Source organism: Acomys russatus, chromosome 23, assembly GCF_903995435.1.
Source record: "Acomys russatus chromosome 23, mAcoRus1.1, whole genome shotgun sequence".
Taxonomy (NCBI): domain Eukaryota; kingdom Metazoa; phylum Chordata; class Mammalia; order Rodentia; family Muridae; genus Acomys; species Acomys russatus.
Window position 1 is genome coordinate 31,613,357 of NC_067159.1, and position 18,464 is coordinate 31,631,820.

Genomic DNA, 18,464 nt, shown 5'->3' on the forward strand with positions numbered 1-18,464 from the left:
TTTAACATTAAAAGCCAAAGTCTATTTGAAGAGTTAAGACTTGTAGTTTCATTATCTGGCATGCAATGAGCCCGAAAGTCCTCATTCCTTAACCGCAACGAAAAAGGGAAACAAACAGGCAGCCGGGAGCACTTTTGAAAGAGGCAAGAGCTGGGCAGTCCTCGGCTGTACCACCTTGACCGGGTCCAGTTTGGTCAAGTAGGATCAGTCCTGTTTAGTACTTGGATGGGAGAACTAAGTGAGAGGCTTGGGTGCTATGCAAAGTGACCAGATCAGATCGAATTGGCAGCGAACAAGCTCAGTTTTATAGGTGCAGCTCTCGGGCACATGGGGGAGGGGGTTGGGGGGGCAGGTAGAGAAGTCATGTGTGGGACCCAGGCAAGAGGAAGGGTGACATGTCAGGCAAATGGTGGCTTTTTTCCATATAAAGTCGAGTTATACGGTTCCAGTGCCTGGTGGTCGTTCAGGTGGGAGGCTGGTAACATCCAGAACTCAATTTTGGCATCATTTGAATATGGGGTGGCTTTACTACGTGGGCGGGGCTGTAGCAGGCGGGAGCTGTAGCAAGTGGGTCTTTCTGGGCAGCGCCATGCTAGTCTTTGTCCCAAGCAATCCCACCCTAACACTGAGATCACAGAGCAAAACACGACCCGCAGTGTTGAGGAGAGTGGCTGAGAATCACAACTGGCCTGCACTATAACCAAAAACTTGCTGGAGGCACTGTGTGTGTGAAACTCTTGAGATTCTGAAACTCCAGGGTGTTCAGGTATGAGGGTCAGGCCACACTTTTGAAAGCTCTACTCAGTTTTCATGGTAAATATTGGGAAATCTTCCTCCTGCTTCTGGCCGGAGGAAAATGGCCACTCTGTAATACTTCAGACAAGGTTCTGTTACTCCCTGGAAAAGCCTCCCATAAAACAAAAGTTAAGATGGCTGAAGGCCTTTGCTTACCTGTCTTGTGACACCGTACATCATATGGTACTTTGTTGATGACGAGTTTAAAATCTTTTGTTAACAAAGTGTCCATCAACATTGAAGCTGGAATCTCACTGCCATCTGAAAGAAACAACACAGAACTGTGTCTGCTTTGAAGCCGTGGGAGCCATGTCTCAACATGTAAAAACTGAGACTCTACTTTGTATAATACAGTCGTGGACATCTGCCCTCCAGAGGGCTCCCTTCTCACTAAGCAAATTTTCTCTGATTGCTTTATTACCTTCCATCCCACTGGACCATATGTAACGGGCCTTTCTATACCAATCATTACCCAAGAAAACGCCCCACAGATAAGCTGCCTTAGTTACTGTTCTTTTGCTCTGGGGAGATATACTGTGACCAAGGGAACTTTTAACAGAAAGCATTTAACTGGGGGGACTTGCTCAATTTTTCAGAGGCTTAGTCCATGACCATCATGGCAGGAAGTGGGTGGCATGCAAGCAGGAAGGGCTCTGGAGCAGCAGCTGAGAACGCACATCTGATTAAGTTCTAAGGAGAGAGACGGAGAGGGAGAGGGAGAGGGAGAGGGAGAGGGAGAGACTGGGCTTAGCATGGACTTCTAAAACCTCAAAGCCCACCACCAATGACACACCTCCTCCAACAAGCCACACCCCCTAGTCCTTCCCAGTTTCATTAGCATCTGTTCCTGGAGTTCCTGAGACCTACAAGCCCCTCTCATCAACTCCATCGGCCATCATCTCCCCCAGGTCCCCCTCGTCTCCCCCGGGTCTCTCCCCCGTCTCCCCCGGGTGTCACCCCCATCTCCCCCGGGTCCTCCCCGTCTGCCCCAGGTCCCCCTCGTCTCCCCCAGGTCCCCCTCATCTCCCCAGGTCCTCCGTCTCCCCCAGGTGCCCCCCTCGTCTCTCTCAGGTCCCCCTGTCTCCCTTGTCTCCCCCAGGTCCCCTCCAGGTCCCCCTCGTCTCCCCCAGGTCCCCCTCGTCTCCCCCAGGTCCTCCTCACCTCCCCCAGGTCCCTCTCGTCTCCCCCGGGTCCCCCTCGTCTCCCCCGGGTCCCCTCCAGGCCCCCGTCATCTCCCCCAGGTCCCCCTCATCTCCCCCGGGGCCCCTCATCTCCCCCAGATCCTCCCATCTTCTCCAGTTTCTCTTTTTGTCCAGATCTTGACTCAGGTATCACCCTGCTGCCTTGCCCATCACAATCCCATGTTCCTTACTCTGCTTTCTCCATTAAGGTTTACTAACCGACATTCTGCATAATCATTGCTTTATCTTGTTTATTTTTCCTCCTAAAATGTATATTCTATTAAGCACAGTGGCTTTTATCTCTCTGGTCTTTGCTCTGTCTCTAGCATCTACAAGGCCTGATATAAATATTTGTTGGATGAATAAACTCTTTAATCTCTATGTTTACAACATCTGTGTCTATCCCTTAATTGGTTCTTAATTTGGTTAGGAACAAATCTGTTTTCTTTTCTTTTTTTAAATTTAGCCTTAATTTTTATTTTTAATTATGCACATATGTGTTCATGTGTGTGTTTGTGCACGTGAGTGCAATACCTGTGGAGACCAGGAGAGGGCGGTGCATGGCCTGGAGATGGAGTTGCAGGGAGCTGACTGGGGATCAGTATGGATGTTGGAAGGCCACTTTCCATTGCTGAGTCATTTCCCCCGCCCATGTTTATTTCCTTTTCAGAACTACAACAGTAATCACTGACTTTTAAATAAGCTTACACAGAGCTGTTGATACAATCAAAGAACAATGATAGTTTATTGATGTTTATGTACCAGTGGCCTTTAAATATTGGACTGATAGAAATAATTTCTTTCTCAACTTTAGGGGCAGTTGGTCTAAACCCATTTCATGCAATAAGAATATAAAGTCCAAAAAAAAAAAAAAAAAAAAAAAAGAATATAAAGTCCATATTATGCACTTAAATATATAAATTACTAGCTAGCTCTCCTTATATTAAAATGTATATTCTCCTAAGGACCGATTCTATGAAAACAATCCCTGACTGGAATTGCTTTATAACAACAATTAATTTACTATCTGTGCATTTTCTACTGGCTATTTTAATTGTATAAAATACATTTTACTTCCAATTATTCAATTTTTTGTTGAACATTACACACAAATGCTATTCTACTAAAATTTTCTCATAGAAAAAAATTTCAATGATTTATAAAATGAATAACTGGAATTTACAATAAACTATTTCATCATCTTTTATTCAATGTAATTGGGCCAATCTTTTTGTTTGCTTTGTTTTATGTTGAGATCCTGTCTCACGACATAGCCCAGACTAGCTCTGAACTCTCAATCTTCCTATCCCAGCTTCCCAAGTACTTGGATCGTAGGCATGAGCCACTGTGCTGGCTTTGAGTTATTATTTTAATAGTGCTGGTATGTAAAAAGGAAGGACTCCATAGTGGGTAGGCATTGGTTATATAATGAGTTATATAATTTATTATATAATGAAATTCTTTCTAGGATAATAAAGAACCAAAACACAGGTGCAGAAGGGAAGAGAAAAAGCCCTGACTACAGAGTTCTCAGACATACCTGCTGTGATGATGGCTGCAGTTTTGATGCCTTTATCTTCGTTTTGTACGTCCTGAAGGAATGAGCCCACTGTTGACAACAGTGGCTTGACTACAAACTGACAGCGCTCTTTTCTGGATGGCAGAGTGAGTGTTACCAAAGGGAGACCATGTCTATAACTAACTGTTATTTCTGTTAAGACAAAAAATATATAGTAAAACATAAGCATGAAGGGTTTAACTTGGAGAGGTGGCTCAGTGGTTAAAAACACTGGCTGCTTCTGTAGAAGACCCAGGTTTTGTTCCCAGGATCTTCATGGCAGCTCACGTGGTCTGTAACTCCAGTTCCAATGGGTCCAACGACTCTTCTGTTCATCATGGGCATGCACATGGCTGGTGTACATACCTACACTCAGGCACAGGAACACGCACACACACACACACACACACACACACACACATACACTAAATATTTTTAAACAAGAGAAAATAAAATATAGGATTTTATGTATTTTATTGAGCATTTCATATGCGCATATAATGTATTTTGATCAAACACACCCCATTCCCTTCCCTACAATTGTCCCCTCAACACTCTCCCCCCACCACCAATTTCATGTGCATTCTTTTTTTTTTTTTTTTTTTTTTTTTTTTTAAAAATAACCTGTGCAGAGCATGGAGGTATACATCTTTTAATCTCAGTACTGGGGAGGCAGAGGCAGTACTGGATCGCTGTGAATTAAAGGTCAGCCTGGTTTATAAAGTGAGTTGCAGGACAGCCAAGGCTACATAGTGTGACCTTGTCTCAAAACAAAATGATTTAAAAAACAAACAAACAAACAAACATAAGAGGCTAGAGCACTTATGGCCGTGGAGTGGGCTTTAAACCCAATCAGAAAGTGAGCGGTTACTCCCATAACATTCCTGCCACTCTCCCACCACTGGGCATTTACAGCCAGCTCGGTGGATATTCTAGTTTGAAGGGTCCACAACTGGGTAAGTCTGTTGAAAAGTTTTCTCCCTCTGTCTGTAAACAGAACCTTCTGGCACTATGAAAGCTAGCCAGTAGAGGTGAAGCTGCCAGGTGTCTCAAGTATGTGGTGTCCTCAGCAGTGGGGTCCTAGAGTGGGGGTGGAGGTAGGGGTGGAGGTCTATGGCACACCACTGACCAACAATTCAAAAAGAAGTGGCTCATGCCCAGCACTGGGCTTTTTGACTGATCTCCTATGATGACTAGGAAGAGACACTGCCCTCCCACCCCCATTACAAGGTAATGGAATGGAATGCTTATGATTCCTCATGGAACTCATAAATCTCGGAATTCCCATATAAAATTTGTATCATGAATATGGTGTGTGACCTGTGCTATGGTTTGACATTACATACATTACAGGCCTACATACCCTACAGGCCTACATCCTCTAGCAGCTTGTAGTAGCGTCTCCTACTCGCCATTATAATTATCTGCCCGAGGTCTTCATAGGGAAAGAGTTCCGATCCTGAGGGAGGAAACTGACTCGTCTTCAGTTTCTCTGCTTATTGGGTAAAGTTTGCCAAAAGGCATCACAGGAGATGATGTACTGACAGAAGAAAACGAACATAGCCTGTAGGTCGGGGTGGGGCAGGCAGAATCTGCCCAGCTCAGGACTGTATCTCCCACTCTATTGGGAAGAGTGGAAATGAGTTAGCCAGCCCACAAACCAAAGAAGTGATGACAAGACTTACCATCAGGTGACGTCACTGCTCCATAATGGAGTGCTTGGTAGTATTCTGGATTTCCATAGAGTTTCATACATAGAGCCTGTAAGAAAGATGGCAGAAGAATTTTCATCCAGCAACATGGCTACTTTGGCTGGAATACAGACACGCCTTTAATCCCAGGAGACAGAGGCAAGCGGATCTCTAAATTCAAGGCCAGCCTGGAATAGAGCGATTTTTCAGGTAAAGAAAAGGTTAGGTCCAGGCGTGATGGTGCAGGCCTGTAATCCCAGCACTCAGGAGACAGAGGCTTGCCGATCTCCGAGTTCTAGTCAGTGCTGTTCAGTCAGTTCGGTTGAGTCAGTGAGTGGACTCTGCAGAGAGAGGCCGTGCAGTGGAGCTGAGTCTGCGGCAGTTTTCAGTTCATGGAATTGAGAGGCAGTTTTATCGGGAGAATTTTACAGAGGCAGGTTGAAGTGAGAACAAGCTAGTCACAGGTGAAGACAGAAGGAGCCAGAGAATGAGAAGGAGCCACAAGATTAGAAAGATTGTTAGCGTTAGCTTGAGCCAGCACAGCTGAGTTGAACCAGGCAACCAGAGTTCAGAAAGAGCTAGAACGGGTGAGCTTCTTCAGCAGTAAGACTCAGAGGCTGAAAACATCCTAGGCCTAGGTTAGATTGTACAGAGGCTAGAAGCTTCCAGGACTAGGCCATAGTTAGCAGATAGGGGCAGTAAGCCTCAGAGACGACAGTAAAATCAGGCAAATAAAAGTTACTTTAATGTAGTGGTGGCGCATGCCTTTAATCCTAGCACTTGGAAGGCAGAGGCAGGCAGATCATTGTGAGTTCAAGGCCAGCCTGGTCTACAAAGCAAGTCCAGGACAGTCAAGGCTACACAGAAAAACTCACAGTGATCCGCCTGCCTCTGCTTCCCAAGTGCTAGACCATCCTTAATATTATCAACCCTGACTGTGCACCAGTGTGTTCATGTGTGTGCATATGTATGAACCCTGACTTGCTTTCTTTTTTTTTTTTTTTTAAATCTTCTTTAGATTTACTTTCTATTTTATGTGCATGGATGTTTGGCTTGCTTCTATGTCCATGTACCACATACCTGGCTGGTGCCCACAGAAGCCAGACAAGGGCATTAGATCCCTGGAATTGGAGTTATAGACAGTTGTAAGCCACTATATGGATGCTAGAAGTTGAACCTATGTCCTCTGGAAGAGCAGCCAGTGTTCTTAGTCAACTTGCCGACTTGTCAGCCTCTTGAACAGTGAGCTCAATGCTATTCAGACCCTACCTCAAAACAATAGCAAAAGGTGCAAGAGTTTAATACGTACTTACGTGTAATTTAAACTTTAATATACTCTTCTTCTGCTAGCTGTAAATATATATGGGGGGTAGATGATGTGTAGTTTACAGCGGATGTATATTCTGAGAAGGATTGTGCGCAATAGAATTCACAAGAAAAGCATTTAGCTCCATGCCTCGCTCCAGCTCAACATAAAAGAACAGAGCACTGCGACTTTAAGATAGAACCAGGGCTTTCCTACGAGGAGAAAGAGACATTTATGCCGAGCAGGTCTCACATGATTTACAAATCAATGTGAGCCAGAGCAGCGGTTTATATTTAAGCTTCTTGGTCGAAAGGCAGCAGTGAAATAGTAGTCCAGAAAAGCAAAACCACAGTGATTCCAAGAGAAGCTGTTTAAGGACACTTTAATTATTGTGCTGCACCAAGCCTGCCTGTGACACTAGCCTCAGCAGGAGTGCTGTAATTTGCCCTTACCACACCCACAAGAATGCCACTCTCTTCAGGCTTGCTCTGGTTGTAGGTCACTCATATCATTAGGTCACATGATTTACTTTAAAAAGACTTAAGATACAAACTGGAAACTGGCTTAGGAAAAGTCTTGGTTGCTAATATCATTTGGCTGCTCAGAATTATCAACTTGCCTCTGAAAAATCAATCATGACTCTTTGAGACATTAGAAAAGAGGCTGGGGATGTTGGGGCTGTGGTTCAGTGGGAGAACACCTGCCTAACATGTGTAAGGGCCTGGGCTCAAATACCAGTACCACTAACTAACTAACTAAGTAACTAACTAACTAACTAACTAACTGTCTCAAGGCCTGAAAATATAAACACCAAAATATAGACATGATATTTTTGAAAACCAGTAATTATTATATACACTGAAATTAATAGAACTACCACCTACTGTCTCAAATAAGACATCCATCCAGTTCAGAGCCTGCATACATGTATCTAGCATCCAAATAGTCTTTTATAGACACACCCACTTATTCAAATCAATGCACAAAGTTAGCCACAACTTTTAAATATAGCAGATATACATAAAGACCTTTTTTGCACAGCAAATGAGGTAACTCTGTATTGGGAAACAAAGAGGAATTCATAAAGATAATGTTTCCAGGTTTCTTTGGGTTTTTTAAAAATTTTGTTTGTTTGGTTGGTTGTTGGTTCTTTGAGACAGGGTCTCTCTGTGCTAGCCTTGGCTGTCCTGGACTCACTTTATAGACCAGGCTGACCTCAAACTCACAGCAATCTGCCTGCCTCTGCCTCCCGAGTGCTGGGATTAAAGACGTGTGCCACAAGCGCGGCTATTTCTATTTCCAGGTTTCTTTAGCAATCACATAATTATTTTTTAAAGATTTTATTTATTTATGAAGCATGCAACGTTTTCCTTGCATGTATGTCTGCACACCAGAAGAGAGCACCAGATCTCATTATAGATGCTTGTGAGCCACCATGTAGTTTCTGGGAATTGAACTCAGGACCTTTGGGAGCACCAGCAGTGTTCTTAACCGCTGAGCCATCTCTCCAGCCCTGCAGTATGCACCTTGTGTGGTAAACCTGGCTATAACAGATCCTTTTGTTCTAGACCTAAATACACAGAGAAATAATAAACTCCTGTGCATAGTAACTGTGGCTCTAGCATCATGTGAACAATAATTTAAGTACCTAATATTCATTAAGTAATTACTGCATGCTGAGTGACCACCCAATCTTCAAAACGTGTGCCATCTGACTAATAATTTCTCATGGGTGGACAAAGCATGGTGGAGTGTCTCCTGCCCGCCACCTGCTTTCTGTCCATATCCGGCCCCTCCTCCTTCCTCTTGAACAGGCTGGCTGCATTTACCACCCCTCTCTCCTCACTCTTGCCGATGGCTACCTGGCTCCTAGCCCATTGTTTCCCAGAACTCGCTCTCAGAAGATTCTGCGTTCTTCCTTGGTAGATCAACTGAAAGCTTAATTCTCAGTGGTTTTGCCGAAGCCTTGGCCTCGTTTCCTCCTCACCCTTCCCCCTTGACACTTTCCTGTCTCCCATGATTCCACATTTCCCTGGATCTCTCCTTACACCTTCCCAGCCTCACTTTCAGATTCCCTTTCCTGTCCATGAGAAATGAGCTCTGTCCTCCATCGTCACGAACTGTCAACAGTATCTCCCTGCTCACATAGCCCCGACTGCATTGCTGTGCTGTTGGCCTGATGCAGCGCCTCCAATCTGGGGCCTCTTTCTAAGCTGTGTGCACACAGCTGGAACCTTCTGAAGTATCTGCCCAGCTCACCCACTTTCCCATTTTCTAAAACGCTCCTTGCTTTCAGTGAGCTGGTTGAGCTTGCAGGTGCTAGGCCTCAGTAAAGCCTGTCTGTACCATGTGCCTGCCAGTTCCTTCACTGTCACTGGACAGACACCAGCTCCAAACTGGGCCATTGAGCTTCCAACCACAGGGACCTGACTGGGCCTAAGAATATGCCCAAACCTCGACTCTACATGCCGCTGGGAGAATATAAACTACCTTTTGGGAATATCCCTCTAAATACACCAAGTCCTAATCCCAACAATGCTACCCCAGAGAGTGAACCAACAACACCATTGTGAATGTGCTTAAATGACAGATATAACATATATCCATGTGGTCATATGTGAGTATTGTGTGCATATGTATGTGTGTGTGTGCACGTGTGTATGTATCCTATATATGGGATGTGTCTAAGCATTAGTGCAGTTAATATCACTTTTCATGAGCTTGAAAAACTTGAATTACACAAAGCATCACTACTACAATGAATAAATCATGGTACATTTTATTTGAATATTATATACTAATACAATAATGTGAGTGAATCTAAAAGATTACGTTCAGTAAGATTCCAAAACAAACAAGCAGGAAGAACCGTATAATGTGGGAAGGCAAGAGGATAGTTGCACTTCAGAATGGGCACCAGGAAGCTTCTGGAAGGCTTCTGATCTCTTTCTTGCTCTGGCTTCATTTTGAAAGTCCGTTAAGGTTTTCCATAAAACTACGCAGCTCTTGTGCGGATGCCATTCTGCAAGAGTCTCGGTTAAATCAGGGCTGGCCTCTTACACTCGATGGGAAGTCTTCTTTGTGGCACTGTCTCTAATATTTGGGTTAGGATATGAATAACTGCATTGTGAGTCTGTGCTAATTAAAAGGCTAAAGCAGAGTAAGGCAGCAGGAAGGCATGACGTAGGAAGGAAAGCTTTACATGGGATCAAGACGAGAACATGGACCAGTCCTTGGTAGCCTAAGCCAACCACTGTGGAGAACAATCTGGAAGAAGGGAGTGGACACTTGGAGGTCTTGCCAATTGGTGCTGACACTGTCAACTTCAGTGTTTTAATGCCTCGCGTCTGCAATGCTGAGGGGCAGAGAGCCACGGGGGACAGCACAGCCACCCTACTCAAGTCCTGCAAACCAGCATCCAAATGCTTTGTGCTTATCCCACAACAGACATATTTAATGGCACAATTGACTCCTTTTTAAAGTTCTTCCTAAAATATTTTAAGATAAGATTTTGAAATAAAACCTGTTGAAATAAACATAAAACAAAAGACTTCAATTGGAGCTTGTGAAGCTTTCAAGGTTTTATTTTGTCTTTTTTTTTTTTTTTCAGTTTTTGAGACAGGGTTTTGCTGTGTAGCCTTGGCTGTCATAGACTAACTTTGTAGACCATGCTGGCCTCGAACTCACAGTGATCCAGCTGCCTCTGCCTCTCAAGTGCTAGGATTAAAGGTGTGCACCACCATACCCGGCATTAAGTTTTGTGTTTTAGTATATAATTTTTCACATCTGTCATTTCAGCTTGGATCTTTTCCTAACATGTAATGCATATGTTCAGATCGGTATCCACCCCCTTTTGGACCTTCTACCTTATTGTCGGCATTATAATTTCATTATCACTATTTTAGTGTCTCATCCTCTAGACCTGCCGTTCACTGGGCTACCATGCCTATACCTAGTGAAGACAGTATTGAGATTAAACCTGACCTTCACAGAAGACTGAGAAGGAATCAAAGGAAACTTTAAGGCTTCATTAACTCACTTCTGAAAATAACAGTACACTGAAACAGAACTACATCAAGATGTCCTTGTAGGTCTACTAGTATCCAAGCATTTTCTTGAGAGGAAAAGGAATATAAGCAATAGATATGAATATCTACTTAAATATAGAATAGAGGGTTTGTGGTGATGTTATTAATACTGAAACCATACTATGCAAACTAATAGCCATTAACCCCAAAACACAGTGGCTGAGTCAATTTGAAGATGTTGTATTGAATCCCCTGGGAAAGACCAAAGACAGACCTAATTCAAGTTTAGACTAAGCGAATTTATTCTTATTGCTAGCAGAAGCCTTAGAGCCAACAGGCATGCCATGAGGAGTGGGGTTTAAGGCAAAGTTTATTTTGTTTTGTTTTAGATTTGTTTATTTATTATGTATACAGAATTCTGCCTACACGCCAGAGGAGGGCACCAGGTCTCATTATAGATGGTTGTGAGCCACCATGTGGTTGCTGGGAATTGAACTCAAGGGTCTTTGGAAGAGCAGCCAGTGCTCTTAACCTCTGAGCCATCTCTCCAGCCCTAAGGGGAGGTTTTAAGGTGGACATCAGAAACCTGTGTCTTATAACTACCCGCAGAATCCATGGCTGGGCAGGAAAATGGTTTTACTTCTCTCATTTTCCCCCCTGCTATATAGTAATAAAAAGACCACGTCATCTCTTTCCCATAGTGATAAGCAGGCTTTACAGAAACAAAGGCAGCTGTTACTATTTCACAGCCTATTAGCCTACTCTCATGTCATCAGCAGACCACTAGGGTCTCCCAGGCATCCCAGGGCAAAAGGTCAACAGCCCTTCAGGGATGGATGCCTGGCTCGGTGTTAAGTTTATTTAGCCATCACAGGAGACTTGTGCAAATTGTTACTCAGGTCCGAGCACTTAATGCCTGGGACAGAGTAGTTCATTCTGGATAAGCAATAACACAGTGCCATCAGGTTAGGGCCGGTTGTCACATCCCCACACTGACAGTGTCTTCTAGGAGCACAACAGGGACAGAAAGACATCAGAGTCCTCAGACAGACAGCTGGCAAGACACCATGACCTCAGAAGCTTAAAAAAGTGAAAGAGTAAGTGGATGCTAAGTGGCAGGCAGGTTATATATGTAAGGGTTGTGGGAGGAGAAAAGCCTTTGACTGAGATGGCCCTCCGTTGTATTGAGCCTTAAAAGGCAGAGGAGAGTTACCAGGAGGAGGCTCAGCAGAGACAACGGAAGCAGATGCTTACGGTGAGGATCTGCAGAGAAGAGAATGGGTGGACATCATGAAGATAGAGATACAAATCACAGGCCAAAAATAGCATCTTTGGAGGGTGAGGCACTGTCTCTCTGTGCAGCACTGGCTGCCTTGGGACTCCATGTGTTGGCTGCACAGAGATCTCCTTCTGCTAACTAGAGCTGATTAAAGGGGTACACCACCATGCCTGGCCAGAACACAGTGCTCCTTTCAACCATGGGAGCTCACTATTTTCAGTATGAAACCTGGCTATATTTAGATTAAATTGGGAGTTTAGTAAGATTTAAGGTTAAGTTTAAAGAGATAAATGATTAGGGGGCGTTTAAAGGAACGAGAAAAAGCAGGGTGCCACAGACGTCTGCCAAGGACTCGGGCTTTGTTGACTAAATCACAACAGCTTTTTCTAGTCTCTGTTGAAGAGTATAACTAAGAAGTGGGATTAGGTAGGTGGCCTAAAATGTATTTGTAAGTGTTGAGAAAGCCTGGAACTTCTGGATGAGTTCCTACCCAGGCAGAATATACATGCGACTCCTTGGAAGTCCTGGTGATCACCCTATTCCCATCCCTGACACACACACACACACACACACACACACACACACACACACACACACACACACACACACTCCACCACCACCAAGTTTCCCTGCGTATCCTTCCATTTTGGTTCCTCCTAAGCCGTGGCTGGGAGACACCACACAGTCCTCAGGAGCATAAAGATTATATTCCTTCATATCAAAATTCCGAAGGCCTTTCTTCTTTGGGACTGGGAGATCCTCTATGAAATGCACATGATCATCTAACTAATAAATTAGTTAAGGAAAAGAAACATGAAATGCAAATACCCTAAATGTGTTAAGTCAAAACCATAAATATCCATCTTACATTTTGTTGTAAACCTGAAGTCTTCTTTGAGAAGGAATCCACTGCCTAGAGCCAACTGACCCCAGTCAGTGCAATGAAATTAGCTGCGTCTGAAGTGTAAGCTGAGCAGTAGCCATGATCATATTTGGCATGTATGAAGCAGACACACCTATAAAGTACCATCCAAAGTCTCTGGCTTCTAATAAGTATCTTTGAGATGCTTGAGATCTCTGCTTGTTTCTTTTACATATTTGTGATTTTCCATTTGGACCCCTCACTGCTGGTTTGCCCAGATTTAATGCACAACACATTTCAATAACTCACAGTTATCAAATCACCTGATGGAGTCAATTTAGTTTGTGTAAAGGTGATTCTTATGTTCCTTTGGTTCATATGTAGTACTGTTTTAAGTACATAGCTACATTAACAAACAATTACTACTAATATGCTTGGGAACAAATAATTAACTCTTAAGATAATAGTGCAAATGACAGGAGCAGCCTTGAGAGCTCAGCACACTTGCATGGTGTATAGGGGAGAGTGTTGAGAGGACTTTGGTTAAGAGGTGGTGGTACACCTCTGTAATCCCAGCATTCAGTGAGTAGCCTAGGCAAGAAAAAAGTCCAACATTTTGAACTTTCTCAGATGGCACAGTAAGTATCCTTGATGTATATAACAAATACATGTTAATAAGAATGGGCTCAGCATATAAAGGGGGAGGAGGTCCCCCACAGTCACAGTCATAGGGGAGGGGAGTAAGGGGAAAATGGGAGGGAGGGAGGAATGGGAGGATACAAGGGATGGGATAACCATTGAGAAGTAATAAGAATAAATTAATAAAATAAAATTTAAAAATTAAAAAAAAAAAAAAGAATGGGCTCAGGGCAGACTGAGCTTTGACTTAGGGGGATCAAGAAGGAAACATGATCTACGTTTTCCTAGGGCCTACCTAACAGGCCCACAAATAGTTTGTCCTTAGCAAGAATGCCAAACTGTTCCCCTCGTTGTTTCACACCGTGTGGCCTTTCCACCCTGTCTGCTTCATTTCAGATGCTGTCTTGGTCTTGGCTTTCTTAGAACCCTCACTGTGGAGCCAGAGTTTGTCTAAAAACTACAGGGCCAGACTGCACAGACTGGAGCCTTGGTTCCACTTGCAGGGTCTGCGTGCCCAAGCCCTTAACCTTTCTGGGCCTTCCCTCAAGGAAATCCTTTCAAGAGTCGAGTATACAGAGGGCTGCAATCCCACCCCTTGGGAGGCTGAAGGAGGATGAGGGTTTTGAGGTCAAAGCCAGCTTAGGAAACATAGGGAGACACTAGTTCAAAAAGTGAAGAAAGAGGAAGGAAATTCCATTTAGCAGAAGGCACAAGTTATTTTCTCTTCCGAGTCAACTCCTGACCTGCTGTGCTCACCTCCATAAGTGGCATCAGAATCCACTCGATGGGTCTTTTCTCTCTCAAGGACGTACTCACACAGCAAGGGTTCCAGGTAACATTCTTACTTCCTCCGTTCCACTCAGATACGAGTCAATGCGATCACTTCCCAACTCCTCCTCCTAACTGGCTTCCTAGCCTTGAGGTTTACCCTCTGCCACCCAACCCTCCATAGCGATGGCTCAGAGACTAAGAGCACAGTCTGCTCTTCCAGTGGTCCTGAGTTCAATTCCCAGCAACCACATGGTAGCTTAGAACTGTCTATAATGTGATCTATTTTCCTCTTCTGGAGTGTAGACCCACATGCAGGCAAATGTTGTATACATAATAAATAAACAAAGCTTAAAAAAAAATGAGCATCAGGCTGGGCGTGGTGGCATACACCTTTAATCCCAGCTCTCAGGAGGCAGAGGCAGGCAGATCTCTGTGAGTTCGAGGCCAACCTGGTCTACAAAGCAAACTCTGGGACAGCCAGGACTGGTACTAGTCTAAAAGCAACAACAACAACAACAACAACAACAAAACAAAACAAACAAACAAAAAACCCAGCAACAACAACAAAAATAAAACCAAAACCAAAACTGCAAATGAGCATTAGCTCTTGTTACCCTCAGCTAAAAATGTAACATCCCATTTCAATTCAAACTGAAACTGCTGCCTCCTCCCTGCCTCCTCTGTGCCCTCAAAGCACCTTGTTTGCTTTTTCTTCTCTTATTTTCTTTTCTCTTTGCCTCTTTTTGTTTGTTTGCTGAGATGGGTTTGTATGTAGCCCAGGATGGCCTCAAATTCCTTATGCAGCCAAGATGACCTTGAATGCTTAACCCTCCTGCCTCGTCTCCTACCTGCCAGATGACAGGCATGCACCACCAGTCCTGCTAGCACCTGGCCTTCCTAATGAACTCCATACGTGCATTATTTTTTGTTTTCTTTTGCTTTGTGTTTCTTTCTTTCTTCTTCTCTCTTTTTCTTTAAAAATTTTTATTTATTTGGTTTACATTCCCAATTGTAGCTCCCTTGTCTCTTTTCAGTCCCACCTTTCTCCCTCATCCCCCCTCACCTCTCCCCTAGTCCTCAGAAAGGGGGGCCCTCCTCCCCTATCACCTGACCCCAGACTATCAAGTCTCATCTGGACTGCCTGCATTTTCTTCCCCTGTGGCCTGGCAAGGCTGTCCCGCCAAGGGGAAGTGATCAACACGTGGGCACCAGAGTCCATGTCAGAGGCAGCCCCTACTTCCCATATTATGACTGCTTTGTTTTTCAAGACAGGGTTTCTCTGTGTAGCTGTGACTTGCTCTGGAGACCAGACTGGCCTCACGCTCACAGGGATCCTCCTGTCTCTGCCTCCCAAGTGCTGGGATTAAAGGTGAGCGCCACTGCCATCGCTACCACCATCTGACCCATACAAGCATTCTCACACACAATTTCATTCATGTTGGGGACTCTATGCTTTCCACTCAGTGGCCTTGATGGCTCTCCCTGATTATCTCTCCTGCTCCTGCCTCTCCCCGTGTCACATCCTACTCATCCCAAGCAATATTAAGTTGCTTATCTATGCATTTCTTTCCTAATTGACCTCTCCCTACAAAGCTAAGGAAGAAGCAAAGATTATGCCTCTGGCTTTTGCCACTTTCTCTCCAGCACCTTGAACCATGCCTGGCACATGGTGGATACACACAAAAGATTTGTGATGCACCTGTAATCCCTGCACTTGGGAGGCTGAGGCAGGAGGATGCAGGTTTGATTTTAGCCTGGGCTACCTAATGATGAGAACTACCAAAAAAAAAAAAAAAAAAAAAAAAAAAAAAAAAAAAAAAGGTCTACTAAAGAAAGACTTTTAACTCTACAACGTGGTATCACAAGTATTCTAACCTGGTTATAAAAACGCTACAGCTGCACAAAGAGAAAGAAATTCGCTCCGTGAAGTAAAAGCAGGACTCTTAAGTCGTCCCGAAGCATTCCTTACACTCAGGTGAGCACAGAGGTTGGTCCAGTTCTTCTCATCAAGGACTTGGCATCCCTTCCAAGATGCTTTCAAATGTGTGACAGTCAACATTGCTCAGCTCCTCTTGGTCACAGACAACTTAAGAGAATGCAGATTTGGTGGTACATTTTAGGAAATTTGTTTTGTTTTGTTTTTTTAAGCCAAATTTAGAAATAATGGCAGCTGATTAGGAAGGAAAACTACAAGTGTTGCCAGGCATTGTGGCTCATAGCTGTGGCCCCAGAACTTAGGAAACTGAGGAAGAAGCCTGAGCTAGACTGTCGTCACAAGGATGGTCCAGAGGGGAGGGGAAACCATGCTCAGAATACACTGTATGAATTTTCAATAAAGAGAGAGGGAGAAAGAGAGGGAGGGAGATGGGAAAGGAGGGAGAGAGAAGGAGAGAGGGAGGAAGGGAAGGAGGAAGAAAGAGGGAGGGAGAGAGGGAGGGAGAGAGGAAGAGGGGGAGAAGGAGGGAGAGAGGGAGGGAGGGAGAGAGAGAGAGAGAGAGAGAGAGAGAGAGAGAGAGAGAGAGAGAGAGAGAGAGAGAGAGAGAGAGAGAGAACCACAGTCTGAGGAAGAGTGACTCCAAGCCTCTAGGCAAAGGACCTCACAGCATCCATCCAGTACATCCAGGCAGATCATTGGCATTTTCACATCCTAAGCCCTATGGCCCTCCCCTTTCTCTACTTACTCCTCAACGGCTAACAAATATCCCTGCAAACATGGCCTTGATAGTGGAAGAAGTCAACTTGCTTTAATCTCAGCACAACATGCCACAGCTACACTTTCACGTGTTCAGAGGCTCTCGGGTTTTTGCTACATGGGCTTCCTTAAATACAGCACTCTCCTTGGAGACACAAATAATTAACACCGAACCTCTACTATGTCTGCCAATTTCTACTTAACTGTACACTCAGCTTTTGCTTAACAGCTGGGGACAGCTTTTATAGTTGGGTTATTTTCCAACCTTAGCTTACACATGAAAATGAGTTTGGCAAACCCGCGACACCTCTTTTAAAAGCACAAATAAGTCCAAACAGCTGAAGTGATGATTAGCCGCCTATTTGGTAAATAATATGATGTCATTTTATTACAGTCATGATTTCCTGAAGAAATATCTGGTGCCCAGATTCAAGTCTATATATATGAAAACAAATCAGAATGGCCACTTCAAAGTGGGAGCTCAGTGTGGTGCATTTGTCCCATGATGTTCTGGGGCAGGGAGGGAGGACTGGTTACCAGGTCCCTTGAGGACATCAAAATGTGAGTGTGTTCATTGAATGTCATGTAAATTACACTGTTTAGGGAATGGCCAGCAAATGGCTGTCATGGGGCTAGAGTGATGGCTCAGTGCTTAAAAGCATTTGTAGCTCTTCCAAAGGACCCGGGTTTGGTTTTGTTTGAAAATAGATCTTTTTTTTCATACCATATATTCTGGTCATGGTTTCCTGTCCTCCCACTCCTCCCAGATCCTCCCCACCTCACCTTCCACCTAAATTCACACTCTTCCTTCCTCTCATTAGAAAACAAATGAGCAATAGCAAAATACAAAAACAAACAAAAAACAAAACAAAACAAAACAAAAAAACTCAAAGAACTAAACTAAATAGAACAAAACAAACAGGGAAAAAAAAAAAGCCAAAGAAAAGGCACAAGAAACACATACAGATTCAGACACACACAAATCCCTATCTGGCTTAGAACGGTGCAGGCCCTGTGCATCCTACCTCAGAGGGCCCAGATTTGAGTCCCAGGATCCCCATGGCAACTTATGACCATGTGTAACTCCAGATGTAGGGAATCCAATGCCCTCTTTTGATCTCTGAAGGCATAGGGGTGTATATGGTGCACAGACAAACATGCAGGCAAAGCACCCATGCACATGAAAAAAATTCAATCTTTTGAACAAGACAAAATTCAATCTTTTGTGCAAGCTTAAACATGGCAATATTTGCCCTGCAAGTCCTCAGAGACTGCTTGGTGAAAGCGTGTTAAACACACTTACCTCATGAGGTCTACTCAGGAACTAAATCAGAGCAAAGAGGTGATCACAGCTCATTTTGCAATTCTGATGTTATAGTTAAAGTAACATGTACTTATGTTGTCTGGTTCCCTCTGTGCTAATTAGAACTCATTCGCTTGCATCTTAAATAAGGGATCTGTTGGAAGAACAGTGTGGCATTTTCTTCGGGGGTGGGGCAGGGCACAGGAGCCAGGGCAGCAGGGGTCCTTGTGGCTTTCTAACACCCTACCAGAAGATGACTCAGCAACCCGAGTCACGTCCCACAAGTTCAAGCTTTCAGATTCACAGTACATAGGTCTCAGGGGGTTAGCAAGCAGCAGCCAACCGAAAAGACGTGGGGA

General features: G+C 44.2%; 1 protein-coding gene across 1 annotated transcript in view; it reads right to left on the minus strand.

Annotated features, from left to right (window-relative positions):
• Mcub (mitochondrial calcium uniporter dominant negative subunit beta) overlaps window positions 1-18,464 on the minus strand; it is a 60,815-nt gene that overhangs the window by 12,414 nt on the left and 29,937 nt on the right. Inside the window, exons 2-4 of the mRNA XM_051165754.1 lie at window positions 5,220-5,295; window positions 3,517-3,687; window positions 952-1,056 (exon numbers count right to left, since the gene is read on the minus strand). Of these exons, the coding sequence (XP_051021711.1) occupies window positions 952-1,056; window positions 3,517-3,687; window positions 5,220-5,295 (352 nt within the window). The remainder of the gene's footprint in view (window positions 1-951; window positions 1,057-3,516; window positions 3,688-5,219; window positions 5,296-18,464) is intronic.